The sequence below is a fragment of the Asterias amurensis genome, chromosome 1 (genome assembly GCF_032118995.1).
Source record: "Asterias amurensis chromosome 1, ASM3211899v1".
In the NCBI taxonomy this organism is placed as follows: domain Eukaryota; kingdom Metazoa; phylum Echinodermata; class Asteroidea; order Forcipulatida; family Asteriidae; genus Asterias; species Asterias amurensis.
This window is the reverse complement of record NC_092648.1, coordinates 339,491-357,047: the sequence shown is the minus strand read 5'-3', so window position 1 is coordinate 357,047 and position 17,557 is coordinate 339,491. Positions and strand designations below refer to the sequence as shown.

Below are 17,557 nucleotides of genomic sequence, written 5' to 3'. Positions count from 1 at the left end.
CTGAGGCAAGTCGTTTCGGGAAAAGCATAGTTTTCAGGGTGTGACTTTTTCGAAGTAATTTGCAACTTCCAACTTTTAAAGACTTTGAAATATAGACAGTCGAGTTGAATTGGTGACTCTCCGAAGCACCAGTCACGTGGTCGGTTCGCCACTTTAAATTTCTATTCATATTTTCTCTAGAGAGTATTCGTTAATATTTAGGGAAATAACGATTGATCATGACAACCAACAGTATAATGTGGGTCAGGGGTCAGCTACAGAAAACTAAGGCCCCTGCGGATTCAATGCAGCCCCGCCCATAATACGGGGTGCTGGCCGATAGAACGTGGATCAAGTGTAGGCCTATACACTATACGCACAGTATACACGACATCCTTACCCCCTCTACCCGCACCTCTTGCCCGGGGAGGGTAAGCAAAACACAAAAACGGAATTAATTTGTTTTAAACCCACATACTCTAAGATCAAATTCAACTACTTGTCAAAACCGCTGCCATAGCTTTACTTGAGAGAAAATGAAACCGGGCCCTGCTGGTTTTGAGACGCCCTCATGTAATTGACTCACTAGAAATGTCATAGGACAAAAACACGCCCTCTTTTGACATTGGAAGCGGTTTGAAGAGCTGACCACACCCACTGATGATGTGTGAACCAAAAATAGCGGTGTTCCGCTGAATTTTTGAAATTTCATTCAGCGATGTTGGCTCTACACAAAGCACGATGCAGGTGGACTTTTCCATCTTTCCTCGAAATAATTATTCCATATAGTGAGGGGGGAGACAAAAAATTTAAATTAAAAGGAACAATCACAAACTGATTGAAAAAAAAAAAAAACATTTTTAAAAGCAAACAAAGGTGAGGTGTTTCTAGAAGCCAAAAGAATGCTTGTGGCCAATAACATCCAAAAACCCACTCTATTTACATCAACAACAAAAACAATCAACCTACTGAGGACAAAAGTGCAGACAAAAATAACACTGAATTGTTGGGCGTTTTCCCACTAATTATAATCAGGCGTCTGTTGAGTATTATAATATCTTTGTTCTAGGATAAATTATGCAGGCCCAGTAATGATGTGCTGTCAAGCGGAAATTAACCAAAAACAACAAGCGATAAACAATAAAACTGTTAGCAGAAGAAAAAAAAAAGTAAGAAAAAAATTGTTGGGCGTTGTTCGACAAGAATGTAAGCAGGTGTCTGTTGACAAATTTTTAATAGTATTATATCATTGTTATTTGATAAATTATGCAGGCCCATTAATGTTGTGCTGTCAAGCGCAAATTACCGCCCCCCCCCCCCCGGCATGCGACCGCTATACTTTACTCGTGTCTTTACGCTCGAGTGAACCGGAAACCTGTGGTTGAGCTTCGCGTTGCTATGGCAGCACGGGCATGGCTTTTGGGAATTTTCTAATTACGCTACATAATATTCTGACCTTATATATAGAATATGTGTGACTAGTCATAATATTGAATATGATTGCTGACTAACAATGATTTCATTTGTCGGCATTTATTGATTGAATAGGACTCAGCACCTGTTACACTTTCTAATTTGCATAACAAAACTTTATGAAAATTGGCTGACGGCCATTTTGTGTCCCGTCATGTACCATCTCCTGTGCGTACAGTGCCCTAGCGTATGTACGCACACAAGGACACATTCAAAATGCGATAGGGAACAACGTACACGCTGCTCTGTTTATGTTTACAAAATCATCGTATCTTGAGATGGCAGGGGCTTGAAAACCGACCATTGTCAAGGTAAGCCATCCCTGAGCTATTCTAGCCATTCGCACAGTTTTCATGCATGCATTTTCGTAAGGGAATGTAAGAAAACTTTAGTATTTGAGTTTTGACTTTGAGTTTTGAACTCGGTTGGGAACTTTGAAGTTGTGCAGTGATTTTGTATGTGTCGTGTATTTGTTGTCCATTTCGGTGCCGTACGATGGTCATTGCAGGCCAGGATTAATACAGAATGGGTCATATATTGGGGGAGAATGTTTACATTTTCAACCACAGTGAATGAAACAGTTCATTATTTAAAACTACCAAAAGTTCAACCAAGGTGTCACTGCAGACACTGGTTGGTTGGAGTAAATACACACAGTAAGTTAGTGACACTGTACTGTACCCCCTCTATTGACATGGCATGGGGCTATGGCTGGCCCCCTCACACAGTAATACTCACAGTAGCACTACTCCAGAACTGTGTGGTTTGTTCTGCTATCGTCTCGTTCCTAGTGGATGGAACCTCATTTAAATAGAGAAGCACTACCTAGTGCGGATAACTTTCTGTATGGCGCCACCACTTTTTCACTCATTTTTACAAAAAGGGATATCTCAATGACGTAAATTAGATACTATATTATTTCATATCGAATGAAAAAGTGGTGGCGCCATACGGAAACTTTTCCCCTAGTGCACTCATCCATCCATATTCAGTTACAGTACAGGCTACCAGTACCAACAGCAGTTTAGCAGTTCAATCCACAATCCACCATAGTGACTGATGTCCATGATGATGAGTGACCACTCTAACTAAAGTTAACCTCTTTGCAAAATGCGCAGGCACTTACAACTCTGCTATTGTGGGAGTCAAAATGCGAAGAAATTGGCCCACACTATGTTGGTGAAAATGGTATGCGCATTGTGCGTATAAGTTTATTCTGCATTGTTATGCAAATTGGTCAGTATTCAAATATAGGCAATACAAAAAATAATAACAGAAATCTTTTAACGGCTTATTTCTATTGCCAAAATAAATTAAAAAACATTATGTCAAAGGCGAATAAATACACCGAATGAAATATACATGGAATAAATACAGCGAATGAAATATAGGCAATACAAAAAATAATAACAGAAATCTTTTAACGGCTTATTTCTATTGCCAAAATAAATTAAAAAACATTATGTCAAAGGCGAATAAATACACCATTCATGTCCATTTGTCATTAAACGTTTTCATAAAAATGGAAACTGAAAATGTAATTATCGATGGTACATGTACTTTTCACTTTCACTGGTAAATTTTTACATCATTTAAACAAATTCTGTTTTGAAACTAGAGGATTTGATCATTATTTGATCTTGGTGACTGTTACAACAAGGCTGCTATTCCTAGATGCTGAGTGCAAGGAGCCAGAATGCAATGTAAACAATGGTAGCAATTGAAGCAATTTCACCCTGACAAGGGGCACTCACTCTATGAGGAATAATGTAAACTTGTATTGGAATTTTGCAAAGGGCATGAGCAAAAGCACAGGGCACCACGGCAATTGCTGTGAGCGTCGTTGCTTATTCAAGGCCTGAAAACATTCATTTACACTGCACTCCAATAATTTATGTCATACTTTCCAACAGGTGTCATATTGGGTCAGTGACCGTATTGAAAGACCAGTCGTACATGTACTTTGGATACATAATCAATTGTTTTGTTTTTGAAAATGTAGTGATTTATTATTATTTGATTTGACCCAGAATGGCTAATCCTCAATCTACGGCACAAGCAGCTTCATCCTTTGAGAAGGGACGTATACAAGCCTTGCAAGAGGAACGCATCAAGATACAAAAGAAGACATTTACCAAGTGGGTCAACTCATTCTTAGAGAAGGTAAGGTTAAGTGCTTTGACCTTTGACATGAACTTTGAGGGGAACTTGCTTCTTAGCGCAGGGGAGCTGCCATCATGACCAAAATACTTAATGGCCGCCTGAAAATAAACATACACTCAACTGGGTATGTATACCCCTGGGTATGTATACCCTTGTTGCATGTTAGTTGAAAACTTGGCTAAATAAATCATAATAATGAGTATAAAATCAAAGTAGTAACCACCCCATTCAGCTGGATCTCAAACTGCTCAATGAGAGTCAATATTGTTCCGGGGCAGTAGCCTAAGGAGGTATGGCCAGGATTGTAGCTCTGTCTAGGTCATTAAATCTTAACTTCAAGGGTACAGGTGTCTTCAATTATTGGAGAGGGGGGGGGGGGGCTCTTTACATAAGGGGAGTGCTTACTCCAATAAGGCATTTTCTCTTTGGTAAAGGGCACTCTATTTGGAAACTCTATGTTTCTAATTCAAAGGCACCAAAGCAATGTTAAGGGGGCATACATGTAGAGGCAATCGCCTTTGTTGCCTCCATGTTGTATCAGGCCTGCTTACTTGTACAAAGCTGTCTCGCCTGCCTTCAACAGTAACCCATTGCAGTAATTGATTGTTGCAGTATCCAAAAGAAAATACATACAAAATACCAACAAAATACCAACAACAATTCTCTCACCACATTTGTATCTTGACAGGCAAGTCTCCGTGTGAAAGATCTCTTTGTTGATTTGGAAGATGGCAAAGTTCTCCTCAAACTACTGGAGATCATCTCCGGTGAGAAGCTGGGTCGACCGAATAAAGGAACTCTCAGGGTCCAGAAGATGGAGAATGTCGGCAAAGCTCTTGTGTTCCTTGCTACAAAAGTGAGTTACATTGAAGGTTTTGTCCTTTGTCCACGCAGGTAAATTAACCCTCATAGGAATATACCATCTGAGAAACGCTACTGACAGTAACGCTTCTCAAATTCAAATATTTGTGGGATAACAACTGATATCTTTTCCCATAACCACATTGATAATAACCAGAAATTGACCAGCTGCATATGCTTGGCTGCTATGGAACTATCAGAGTCAAGCATAAATTGACTATTCAAGTCACTATAACTGGGAGATCATGGATTTGTTGTGTTCGTGTCATCCACGATTGAAGACTGGTTGCTAATGTGTGTGTGCTTGAACAGCCAGATGCGTGTTTGTGACCTAGCTAACGCTGGCGCTAATAACTCGTAACACTCAATTAACTGATTCCTGCATGTTGGGAACACATCGATAGAGTAAGAATTTTAAACTCTTGCGACCAGTAGCCAGTTAACCAGTAACTGCTCTGTAGCCAGCCATCAGACCCAAGTTAACGATACAACCTGGGAAGCAGCAGAAGAAGGATCACCCTTGTGGTTTATTACTTGACTACAATGAGTGCACATCTTTTCCAAACCTAACTTGTCTTCAATTGATCCTTATACCCGATAGGTACGCCTTGAGAGTATTGGAGCTGAGGATATCGTAGATGGTAATCCTAGATTGACTCTGGGTCTCATGTGGACAATCATTCTACGCTTCCAGATTCAAGACATCAAAATAGAGGTATCAAGTCACAGATATTTAATAAGAACAATAATAATAGAGGCTGCTTATAATAGTGCGCATATCTGTCAATCACTGACACTCAAGGCGCTTTAACATTCAGTATTGCCTGCAAGATATGTGGGACTATGTTTGAATTATGAGACCTACTCCTTTTACATAGCACCATGTAACGGTTTAAAAGGTGCTGTTGGTATTATACGTGACACACATACCCTTGTTTGATGGCTCGAACATGCCTCACGTATCATCGATTATTTTACCACGGACTTACTGCCGCAACAGTGCAGAGTTTAATATTGGAGTCCAATGTGGACAGTTGTTGGACACTCGCAGATTGTTCCCAATTGTCGAGACACAGCAGCAAAGGTTGGTGTCTAAATGGAGTTGTTGTGATGTTGTGGTGACGTATCTGTAACCATACATGTATCCATAGACTTGCAAAACCTTTTTAATAACATGGAGACTGGATCCTCGCACTGTTATTCCTATATGAGTTCTCAGATCACGTTATCTTTGTATTTTTATTTATATCAAATGCTGTTTGTTGAGGGCCATGATTCAAAGCATGAATTTGGATTTTGTTGATTTCTTCCAGGATGAAGGAAGCACAGAAACTCGTTCTGCAAAGGAAGCCTTACTGCTTTGGTGTCAAAGAAAAACAGCTGGGTAAGAAATGGTTCACTTCCTTCATGGGGTATCCTCAGAAAGTTGCCCTTTTTTTGCTGGACTCTAAAAGCATTACGCTTCTGAATATATGCATTGGCGTCATCGAGGCAGTGGCAACACATTGATGAAACAATGAAAATACACATCCACGTATGCGCTGCGCTCAGGATGGGACAATGAGCAACCTTTATTTGACTTCTAGTCGGGGAGCTCTACTCACATTGCATCATGTGCATGAGGTCTATGTACCAGCTCAGGGCTGTATACTCCACAGGGAGCTGAGAAATATTGAAGGAACGATTATTGCAATGCTATTGTGAAGTTCACTATATAACTAGTTATTATTATTACTATATTGAGTTTGTTATTGAATGTTCTTATCTACTTTCATTACAGGTATCCAGGTGTCACTATTAAGAATTTCACCAGCAGCTGGAGGAATGGTTTAGCCTTCAGTGCACTCATTCATGTTCATCGGTAAGTTCATCATAGACAAAGAGTTTCCTCATCTCCAGAAATAGTTTGTTCTTTTGTGATCCCTGGCTACATGGCAGCCCTAAACAAAGTATTGAGTAATAAAGAGGGCTGGAAATATTGACTAATAGGGAGACTGCCTTCATAATTTTGTTTGGTCAGAGTTTGTGAACTCTACCCGGGAAATGATATAGAAACAAGATGGAAACCTTACACTTACAAACAAATCAAATTTGAAAGTGTAATTGTAACTTCTTTTGCAATGAAGAAATGAAACCAATGCCAATGCAGATTAAATAACATTATCAATAAAGAAACAAGGAAATAAAGTTAGCTGAAAGTGAATCATTCTTTACTGGTTGAATTAATGTACAAATTGTGGACATCAAAACAAGCTTGAATTGCATTTGGAATTAAGAATGTATTTAGCTTGACCTTTTATACAGCACTGCGTGTAAGGAATGTGAAACCCAAACATTCAAGCTAACTTTCTATGTTGTTTCTATGTTTCTGGGTTTTCAGTGAAAGTTGACTTAGATCAAAGTTTAATATGTTTTTCATTGATTATTGTTTTAATGTATAAGTTACAAAAATTATTTAATGTCATGTTTGTTTGAAAGGATTGAGGGAAGGTTTGTTTGTAAAATGTCAAGAAAAGAGAAAAATGTGTGAAGAAAATGTAAGCAGTTTGAAGATTTGAAGGAAGAATGCAGAACTGAAACTGTTTTGTAAAATGATCACCCCTTTTTCTCAACTATATTTAAGTTAGTTTTGTTGCGGTCCATGCCATAAGTTTAATAACACAAGTATCCTTTGTATATTTACTTGTAAATATCTACTTGCTGGGCAGATTATGTTCTTATGAGAACTTGTGATGCTACAATCTACTACCCATAGTACATTTTGTCTGCATTCGGGAGGTTTCTCTACTACAGTGGAGTAGATTTTTGGAATTCATGAGATTTCTCAATTCTAAAAAGAACTGTCCTGCTTATGAACTACTACCTGGGTGGAAGGTAGGAATTGGCAGGGACAACTACCTTCGTTTAGTGGATCAAGGGGACTCCTGGTTTTTACCTTTACAAGCTTGCTCTAGTCATTCTCAGGAGACTGAAGTGTGTGAGAGATACATGTATTGGCCTATTTATTGGTAGAGTCAAGCCTAGTTCATACTGAATGTGGAATGTGCTACGAATTTTGACTTCACAAATTCCCAATGAATAATTTGCATGAGTTGACTTGTGCTCAACTCCTGCGAAACATTCACTGCGAAAATACCCCAGTAACGTCACAATTCGTCTAGCAATCGCATTCGGGCTTAAGTATGAGTGGGCTTTAGTCACTCCTCTTATTAGTTCTCCTGAATGTATCATCTGCTTGAAACCACATATATGTTTCTTATTTTTAGACCAGAGTTGATTCCATTTGAGAAGCTGAGTTCGAGAAGTAATGAAGACAATCTGAATATGGCATTCTCTGTGGCTAAGGGGACATTGGGAATTTCGGATCTACTTGACGCTGAAGGTAAATAAACATAGATTGTTTGCTACTGTAACATTTAATTGCATAAAACTTACTTCTTCCTTCATGCTTTTTGGGAAGCGTTGTAGCTGTCGATAGGGAATAGTAATGTTTATGAGTGCAATGGTGAGAATACTTTTATGAGTTGAAAGATGAAATGTTCTATTCAACGAGGCAAAGCCGACCATTCTACCTTTCAACATATGAAACTGAGAAACAATTAGTGCATTAAATGTTTCTGAGGGCTGTTTTCTGTCCATGAATGCTGCAGATAGAGATACGGTTGGTACCTGCTGTCGCTCCACTAAATGTAAACAGATTTGATGTACATGTGAAAGACAAAGACCGCACTAATGGCTTCAACATGAAGCTGGATACTTTAAATTGTTCCCCCACTTTCATAAGGACTTTATCTATTGGAATATTGGGTGCATCTGTATTTGACCTTGAACATGTTGAAGACTCTTTTTAACAAACTTCAATATGTGACTTTGTCAATAATTGGTAATGCAAGTTTTTTCTTAACTGTTATCTTCTTGTAGATGTTGATGTTGAGAAACCTGATGAGAAATCCATCATGACGTATGTGGCTTCTTATTATCACTACTTTGCTAAGATGAAGTCAGAGAAGACTGGAGGCAAGAGAATAGCCAAGGTGGGTTGAGATGGAACATCTTATAACTTATGAAGCCATGTCTGAATTAGTGTTTATGGCTTGATTATCATATAAACGTGTGCTGAAGGCCCATAGCAACACCCTTAGCAACAGCTGCAGCCGTAGCCACAACCACTAATTCAGACTTAGTATGAAGACGAATGTAAAAGTAGCAATCTTACAGCGTGAGATGTCAACCATCAGTTCTTTTTACAACCAACACTGCTCAAACAAGATTCACACATGATGCTACCGCAAACCTTACCTAAGACAGGTGCACCAGAGTTGCACTGTTCCGAATAGATTGGGAGCGACTATAGTCGTTTTTTCGACTTCTAGCGCATCCAGTCCCTCCTAATTGTTTCAGACCTCAAACTTTTCATGTCTGTAATTCAAAAATTTGTTCGGCACAGCTCTGGAGGGCCTTTCAGAAATGGGTGTTATACTCCCACCAATCCAAATTCTTCTTTCTCTAACCATCTTAATTATGTTTGTTGTATTAGATTGTGAGTCAGTTGATGGATGTCGATAAGATGCAGCATGATTATGAACACATGGTATCTGACCTTCTACATTGGATTCAAGCCAAGATACAAGAACTATCCGATCATAACTTCCCTAACTCCTTAGAAGGAATACAAGCACTGATGCAGACGTTTAAACAATACAGAACGGTTGAAAAACCACCCAAGTAAGTAGGCTCAGCAATAGTGGTAGAATGAAGTTATCCTGTTTAAAATATACAACTTATTCATTTTACAAACTATAGAATCCAGGAGAAGTTTAAAGGCAAAGCATACCTTTGGTTTTTGGAAACCGTTTGATTGTTTTAATCCTGTGAAAGATGGTTGCGTTTTTGAGAAATCTCTGAAAATCTGGAGCAGTAATGTTTATGCAGGAAAAATAATAATACTCAATCTGAGAAAGGCTACTCAGATTCAACCTTTTATCATAACCACATTATTTCAAAGTGAAATGTTTCTGAAAATATTTTATACTATCGATCTGCTTCAGGCTTCTAACCCAAAGTTTGTGTAGTCTCTAATATTTAGAGTGATTATTAAATGTATGTCTTCCCTTTAACGCTGATATACTTGGTTATTTCACTGTATACTTGAAGGTATGCTGAGCGAGCCAATATAGAAGTTGCTATCTTTAACCTTCTGGCTCTGATACGTTCATGTCATATGAGACCCTACACACCACCAGAAGGCCATCTTGTTAGTGATGTAGAGAAAATATGGAGTAAACTCGAGAAAGCAGAACATGATCGAGGAATCGCACTGAGGAAAGAACTCATACGACAAGAGAGGCTGGAGAGATTAGCAGAAAAGTTTACCAGAAAGGTACCGAAAATAATTATTTCAGTTCAAACTCAGTTAAAAACACATCTTTTCAGACAATGTTAAACTGCTTTGAACGCCTGTGCAAAGTGCTATACAATTGTTATTATAATATTATTATTATTTAAATGAGTTGTATCTCGTTGTTGCAGGCATTATTACGTGAGTCTTGGCTTGCTGATATGACCAGTGTACTAAAGGAGAGTGTCATACCAAGTAACAACATATTTGCTGTTGAAGCAGCTACTAAGAGACATGAAGCTATAACAGCAGATGTCATGGCTAGGGTAAGTTGTTTACAAGAATTAAGTTTAACTTAATCAAAATCAAATGCTGGAAGTGGCTGTTGGGGTTTTGCCAGGATACATCATTTATGGCGTCTTGTGGCCGAGCGGATAAGAACATCAGACTCGAGCGATTAAGAACACCGGACTCAAGCTCTGTTGTTTCTGATCAGCAGCGTGTGGGTTTCAAGTCCCAATCTTAACGCTTGTGTCCTTAACCAAGCCATTTAAACATTATTGCTGTGTCCTTTGGATGGGACGTAAAGCCGTTGGTCTTGTTTGTTGTGCAATGCAAATAAAATAACCCCAGTGTGACTGGTTTTATTGGCATCATATTGCACCACAGCACCTTGTAAAACATTGTATTGGGCTTCATTAAGGAATTGGTCTCATACTTCAAGCCCCACAATACCTTGCAGGAAAATGCTGAATGTCGAATTGCCTTGAGTATCACTGAGTGACGGAATACAAGCGTTTATAAGAAGCCACTATTATAATTAATTGAATTTCAACTGACAATTATTTCTTTTAAATATCGTGAATATAGAAAGATCGTTTTGAAGACCTGAGTCGGATGGCCAAGGAGTTGATTGCTGAGACTCATTACACATCTCAAGGTGTTGGTCAGAAGGAACGTCAGATATCTCGTGATTGGCAGAAGTTAATTGATCTATTAGCCAAGAGGCAGCAGGTGTTGCATGGGTTCACTGACCTTATGGGCATGTTTAGAGAGATTGAGAGTGTCATGGCAGAAATGAAGGAAATTCAGGTAGGTTTGTACAAGCTTCTGTTTGTCAAAGAGCTCCATACTCTTAAAGTTATCTTGTTATAGTTACTTAATTTGTTCACTCCTTAATTACATGTACTTGTTTTAACTTCTAAGAAAACAGAATTAGTTGTTGCAAAATGCTTATCCCACAAATTGGTATAAATGTAAAGAATGGTTAATAGCCTGACGCTTTGACCCTAACAGAGTTCTTTGAAACTTTAGCCTTTGAGAAAGAGTCAAGGCGTCAAATTATGTTTTCAATATTTCTCTCAGACATATGGAAGATAGATATAATTATGACATTCAATATTTGTTTATGCATGATGTTAAAATATTTCCTGACTGCATTGTAGGTTGGTCTCCAGTCTGATGATTGTGGGAAACATCTCCTTGGAGTTGAAGATCTTCTACAGCGACATGCTCTAACAGAAACACAGATCAACTCCCAGGGTTACAGAGTCAATCAAGTCAATCAGAAAGCTGATATATACCTGACCCAGAACCATTCAGAAAGTGATACCATCAAGAAGAGGGTGGCTCTAGTCAATGTGGCTTATGATCAGTAAGTAGAAACAACAATGTTCAATGTAGATAGCTTCAAGTTGTAAGATTATCTTATATCTTTTCTGAGTGGTTTAGTTCACCATACCCAAGCTCTGTTGTGGTCAGCAGCAGAGTGAGGGTTCGAATCCTGGTCATGACACTTGTACCTTTGAGCAAGGCACTTAAACATATAATGCTTCTTAAAACATTGGGAAGGTAGTGCAATCTGGGCCCAATTTCATGGCTCTGCCTACAGTAAGCACAGAATCGGAGCTTACGGAAGCAGGGAATTATGTGCTTATGGCAAGCGTATTTCACGGGTTAGCGACGAATGTTGGCTTCTGCGCGTGCGTACTCCGTATTACTAGGCATTCTATGCTTGCAAGGCTAGCGCAGAAATTCAGTGCTTGCACGTAAGCAGGGAATCGTAATCGGTAGCGCAGAATTCGGCGGTAAGCAGAGCCATGAAATTGGGCCCTGCTCTACCAGCCAGACTCCTAGTGGATGATACCTATGCCTACATCCTTATTGACTGTGAAGGGGGCAACCCTCTTCCAGCGCCAGAAGTAGATGGCAACAAGTCCCTGGTGACAGTTGATTTGGGTTGCTAGCCCAAATCAGTTAAGTGTACCCCTCACCTTGAAGTGGCTGTCTGTCCTTGTGAGTTGGCAATATCTCAGAACAAAAATGTTAACAAAAATGCCCCGCCTACGAAGCAAGCCAAAGGGGCATGTAGTGTTTGCCTTGTCAGTTCACAATGGGTGTCTGTCCATTTGATAACTCCAGAAGGACTTGGCATATCAACTAGGGATCCCATTATAAACCTATTGTCTTGGCACCCCTAAGTTTAATGTAAAGCAGCTGATTTGCTAATATTGTAATGTCTGTGATGTTTTAAATATCCTCATCAGAATCAGCACCGTGAGTACAAGAAGGAAATCCAAACTGGAAGAATCCCTCAAGTTCTTTGAGTTCCTTAGAGACAGTGAAGAAGAAGAATCTTGGTTGATGGAGAAGCAGAGAATCGCTAAATCTATGGTGACTGGACGAGACCTAAGAAGTGTGATTAGTACACAGCAGAAACATGCAGTAGGTTATCATTCAAGTTCATCATGTTGATTGATTGAAATGGTTTATTTAAAATCAAATTTGATAAAAACAGCTCAAAGGCATGATACATCATGAATTGACGTTTGATAATAACATTTGTAAAAAGTACATAGAATTAGCCACTATATTTAAAAAGACAATAGAGAGAATAGTTATTATTATTATTATTATTATTATTTATTCGGCATAAAAACACATACAAAAAACAAACATATAAAGTACAAAACAAAAGCCAGGGACATATGCCTGGAATTAAAAAAGTTTACCTAAAAACTGTAGCCCGAAAGCCTTCAATTCCAATATCCCTGGCCATAGTGAATAATAGCTAGATAAAAATAATTTTCCGACAGGATTGTAAAAGTAAAAAAAAAGAGAAGGTAAAAAACATTAACCAGCACAACAAAGAAAACAATTGGAACTAATTTAAAAAGGTAGCTGGTGTACTTTGTAGCAGAGTGTGGGTTCGAGTCCCAGTCGTGAAACTTTTGTCTGTAAGCAAGACACTTAACCATTGTTGCTGCGTCCTTCAGAATGATGAAAATCTGTAGATCTCATGTATTGTGTAATGCACTCAAAGAACCCATTGCAAATATCAAAAAGAGAAAGGGGTCGTCATGGCATTCCTGGTTTGATTGGCAGCAGATATTACGCAACAGCACCTTGTAAACCATTACGTTGTGCCACAAGGGGATATAAACATCAAGCTGGCAACAGCAAATCTCTCTCATACAAACATTGGTTAGATGCCTATGATTATGAATTGCACATATCAATAAATTGTGATTCAGTAACTAGACGACAATACTTTTTCTATTCATTGTGAAATCAGCGGTTAGCATGGTAGGATTTGAACCTACAGCCTTGTGATTGCAAGTCTACTGTGTACAAAAAGACTTGTTGTTTTTTGTTGATTGATAGATGTTGAAAAACTTGATTTGGTACCTGAACCACTTGACTTGTTTTCACTGCAGGCCTTAGAGCTTGAGATAGGTGCCAGACAGCAAACTATTGAAGGAGTAATGCAGACTGGTGAGGAGTTAGCAAGAGCCGGTCACCGTAGCAACAATATCATCTTAGCACAGATTGATGAGCTACAAGAGAAATGGTCCAGATTGAATGAGTTTGCAGAGGCTCGTAGATATCGTTTGGAAGAAGCCTCTCAATCGCATCAGGTAACTTACTTTATTCCGTTCAGAAAGTCTTCATCTACTACCCTCTGATTGTAGGAAATAAAATATTACTGGTATTCATTATTTTATTGTACGGGCCATGTCACACGAGGCAATTCACGGGCCACTACTTCCAAGCAATCTCCAAGAAGAGATTCCATTCACATTTGCTGGTTCACATATTATTTTTGGGGATTGTAAGACATTGTCTGCCTAATTACTCATGTACTACCAAAGTGGTCCTGTAGCATACACTGCAGTTGGTTGCCTGCAAACTGCCTGTAAAAGTTGCCTCGCATGTCAAGGCCCTGAGACTTGTGTCTTGGGGGCACATAGTAAGCATTTAGTCATAACACTTGAGGCGGCTCCTAGTGGATGATACCCACACTTACATCCTTACACACTGTGAAGGGGGTAACCCTGTTTCAGCCCCAGGAGTAGGTGGCAACGTGCCCCTGGTGACAGTTGATTTGAGTCGATAGTCCAAACCAGTTAAGTGTAGCCCTCACCTTGAAGTGGCTGTCCGTGGCCTACTACAGAAACATCTTATCTTATATAATGCAAATGATGTCTTGATTGTTTCCTGTCTAGTATTACATTGATGCAAATGAAGCTGAGTCTTGGATGAGAGAGAAGATGCCATTAGTATGTAGTGATGACTACGGTAAAGATCCAGAGTCTGCTAAGATGCTACTACAGAAACATCTTATCTTATATAATGCAAATGATGTCTTGATTGTTTCCTGTGTAGTATTACATTGATGCAAATGAAGCTGAGTCTTGGATGAGAGAGAAGATGCCATTAGTATGTAGTGATGACTACGGTAAAGATCCAGAGTCTGCTAAGATGCTACTACAGAAACATCTTATCTTGATGGAGAGTATCCATGCATATGAAGATGATATTCACAAACTGTCTCAGCAATCTAAGGATATGGTGGACGCTAATAAGAACAATCAGGTAAGATTAGTCACTGTAATGGGGGACTTTTGAGCTCTAGGTGGCTGTAGACTTACCAAGTAGTTGGAGACTTTGAAACACTAGGTGGCAGCAGACTTACCAGGTGAAATCCATTGTTGACAGAGTTCTGAGGATGCGCACATTACCGAGAACAATGGATTTACCTGGTAAGTTTGTTGCCACCCAGAGTCCCAAAAAGTCCCTGATTGAGAATAACAGCTCTGAGATCCATTTACAAGACGTTTCTGGTTCCCTTGTGCAAAGCTTGAGTGTGTGAAGGAAATAAAATGTCATTCTTTAAGAAGACCAGATATTTGAATAGTGGGGGGGGGGGGGCTTTGATTGGGAGAGCCTTTCATTTGTGGATTTGTTATCACATGGGGGGGGGCAAGGGTTCTGAGCCCAGAAGTGCTTCGCCTTTATATTAAATATTGTCGTCTAGTTACTGAATCACAATTTCTTGATTTGTGCAATTCATAATCATAGACGTTAAACCAATGTTTGTATGAGAGAGATTGGCTGTGGCTAGCTTGGGGTTTAGATCCCCTTGTGGGAGTTTTGTCTTTGCAAACATTTTAAGAACTGCATATCTAACTTCAGTTTTCAGCGCTGAGTTCTCCAGAACCGGAACCATCCCTTAGGGAAGAGGACGAGTATTTTACAGAGCTTGTAGATGTTCCTTATGAAGTAGAAGAAGAAGAAATAGTTGAGAAAGAGGTTGTAAAGGAGACGATCGAGGAAAAGCAATATCCCCAGGTGAAGGCTTCTTATGCATACTCTGGTCAGGGACTGACAGTAGCTAAAGGAGAGGTGAGTCACATTCTTAGTCTTCTCTCAAGTCATATATTCAGACACTCCTCAATAGACTGCAAGTCACGATCGTATCAAAAAACAGGAAACAACTTGAATAAATACTATTTGGTTTTCCTTTCACCGATGTGTGAATACTTTCTTAAGTTTTGAGAACAAAAAATCGCAGGCATATCACTCAGGTGAACTTCAGACCCACGACCTTTGCAATTCTAGAGCAGTGTCTTACCAACTAGACCACAGAGATTGCAAGGTAGCTAGAGGCAGTTCAAATCCTGTATTTAAGCAGCAAGTACCGCAACGATTTACACTGATGTGAGTAAGCACTGTATACTTAGTACTTACCCAAGTTTTGTGAAAACAAATCACAGGCACATTACTTGGGTGGGATTAGAACCCACGACCTTTGCTAATGTAGAACAGATGTCTACCAACTAAATCACCTACCTAGCTACCAGGCAATCTCAGTTCGTAAAAATCTGCTCTAGATTGTCAGAGGTCAACAAGTAAGCATAAAAATTTGCTTACCATTAAGCAGCGCTAGGTATTGCCTCAATTAATCATACTGCACAGTCAATTGTTTTAGGGTAAATAAGTTGTTGACTTGTTTTGTTCTTTTTAGATCATGATCCTGATTGAGAAAACCAATGCTGACTGGTGGAGCATCCGTAAATCATCCGGTGATGAAGGCTTCGTACCAGCTAACTATGTCAAGGAAACCCAACCAAGAATTGTTAAGAAGAAAGTACAGAAGCGAGTCAAGGTACCAGAGAAGGTGAAAGTGAAGAAGACAAAGACGAGACGAGAGATGGTTCGGACTAAGAGGGTGAGGGGTAAAGGAGCGTCGCTGTCAAGAAGCTCAAGTTGTGAGTGCAGTTTGATCATTGTATCTAGGATTATTCAGATTGGTGTTCCAACCAATATATGTGCGTGGTCCCTGTATATAGAAAACAAAGCCTTGTTAATTCGTTAGCAATAATATGGATTGATCTGCCCAATCTGTGGCGTGTCGTGGACGAGTGTTCTGGTTAACCAGACCCAAGCTCTGGTGTTAGAAGAACCAGAGTGTGGGTTTAAATCCGGGTCATGACAGTTGTGTCCTTGAGCAAGGCACTTAACCATAATTACTTTGTGAAAGGTTGGGAAGGTGGTGTGTTCTTTTTTACCAGCCAAGCTGCTGATGGATGATACCCATGCCTAAATCCTGCTATCCTGAAGTAGGAAATATTTGTATTTTACAGTAAACTTTGGGCTATGAACTATTTTGTTCTTTTACAGTAAGACGAAGTAACCACTTTGACAAGGAGAACATTGAGTTAAGACAGCAAGGTATTGATGGCACGTACAAACGTCTTCAGAAACTGGCCGTAGCTCGAAGACGCTATCTTGAAGATGCCATCAAGTTATTTTCATTTTACAGAGAATGTGATGAATTTGAAGTATGGATCAAAGAGAAAGTGAGTTTACTATTTTTTTTTAAGGTAACTGATTAAAATGAAGAGGATGCCAAATGACAAATGAAGATACGTCCAAATAAAAATATAAAAGTTTGAGTTTCTTTGCAGATATACTCTCAAGCCTCGAAAAAACCCAAAGCATCCACAGCAATTGCCCTGTGGTTTTGCTGTGGTGCCCTCTGTAAAGTTCCAATTCAAATTTGGGACCGCTTTGTTCCAACAAACATTGCTTTAGTGTGTGAAGGAAGCAAACTCAAGCATTTTAATGGGTCCTGATGATCGAACACGCCCAAGACTTGCACAAACTGCTGTGAACCCCCTAGAAAGCCAACAAACTAACTGTTCCTTTTCATAAATGGACTGATATCTTCAAGTAGATTATGCGTTATCTTGCAGGAATGTTTTCAATATTTGTACTATCTGAGTTGTGAATGAATGGGAGGATTATTATTAATGCTTGCAAACCCCTCTTCTTTCTTGAGTAGTATCCAGGCAAATTGGTTCTGATAATCAAGGTAACATTAACTCTATAACACTTCCTTAATACCGCTTCTTGTTTCCCTTTTCCCTTTAGCTTGGTAGTCTACCCGGGTACAAATTG

General features: G+C 39.3%; 1 protein-coding gene across 1 annotated transcript in view; it reads left to right on the top strand.

Moving 5' to 3' along the window:
• Window positions 1-1,650: 1,650 nt before the first annotated feature.
• Window positions 1,651-17,557, top strand: part of LOC139941338 (spectrin beta chain, non-erythrocytic 5-like) — a 62,761-nt gene continuing 46,854 nt past the window's right edge. Inside the window, exons 1-19 of the mRNA XM_071937784.1 lie at window positions 1,651-1,763; window positions 3,483-3,615; window positions 4,304-4,471; window positions 5,078-5,191; window positions 5,790-5,860; window positions 6,257-6,337; window positions 7,743-7,858; window positions 8,398-8,510; window positions 9,014-9,201; window positions 9,631-9,856; window positions 10,006-10,140; window positions 10,685-10,906; window positions 11,260-11,468; window positions 12,361-12,538; window positions 13,531-13,731; window positions 14,480-14,689; window positions 15,290-15,499; window positions 16,122-16,365; window positions 16,778-16,956. Coding sequence (XP_071793885.1) covers window positions 3,484-3,615; window positions 4,304-4,471; window positions 5,078-5,191; window positions 5,790-5,860; window positions 6,257-6,337; window positions 7,743-7,858; window positions 8,398-8,510; window positions 9,014-9,201; window positions 9,631-9,856; window positions 10,006-10,140; window positions 10,685-10,906; window positions 11,260-11,468; window positions 12,361-12,538; window positions 13,531-13,731; window positions 14,480-14,689; window positions 15,290-15,499; window positions 16,122-16,365; window positions 16,778-16,956 — 2,997 coding nt within the window. The 5' untranslated portion in view covers window positions 1,651-1,763; window position 3,483. The remainder of the gene's footprint in view (window positions 1,764-3,482; window positions 3,616-4,303; window positions 4,472-5,077; window positions 5,192-5,789; window positions 5,861-6,256; window positions 6,338-7,742; window positions 7,859-8,397; window positions 8,511-9,013; window positions 9,202-9,630; window positions 9,857-10,005; window positions 10,141-10,684; window positions 10,907-11,259; window positions 11,469-12,360; window positions 12,539-13,530; window positions 13,732-14,479; window positions 14,690-15,289; window positions 15,500-16,121; window positions 16,366-16,777; window positions 16,957-17,557) is intronic.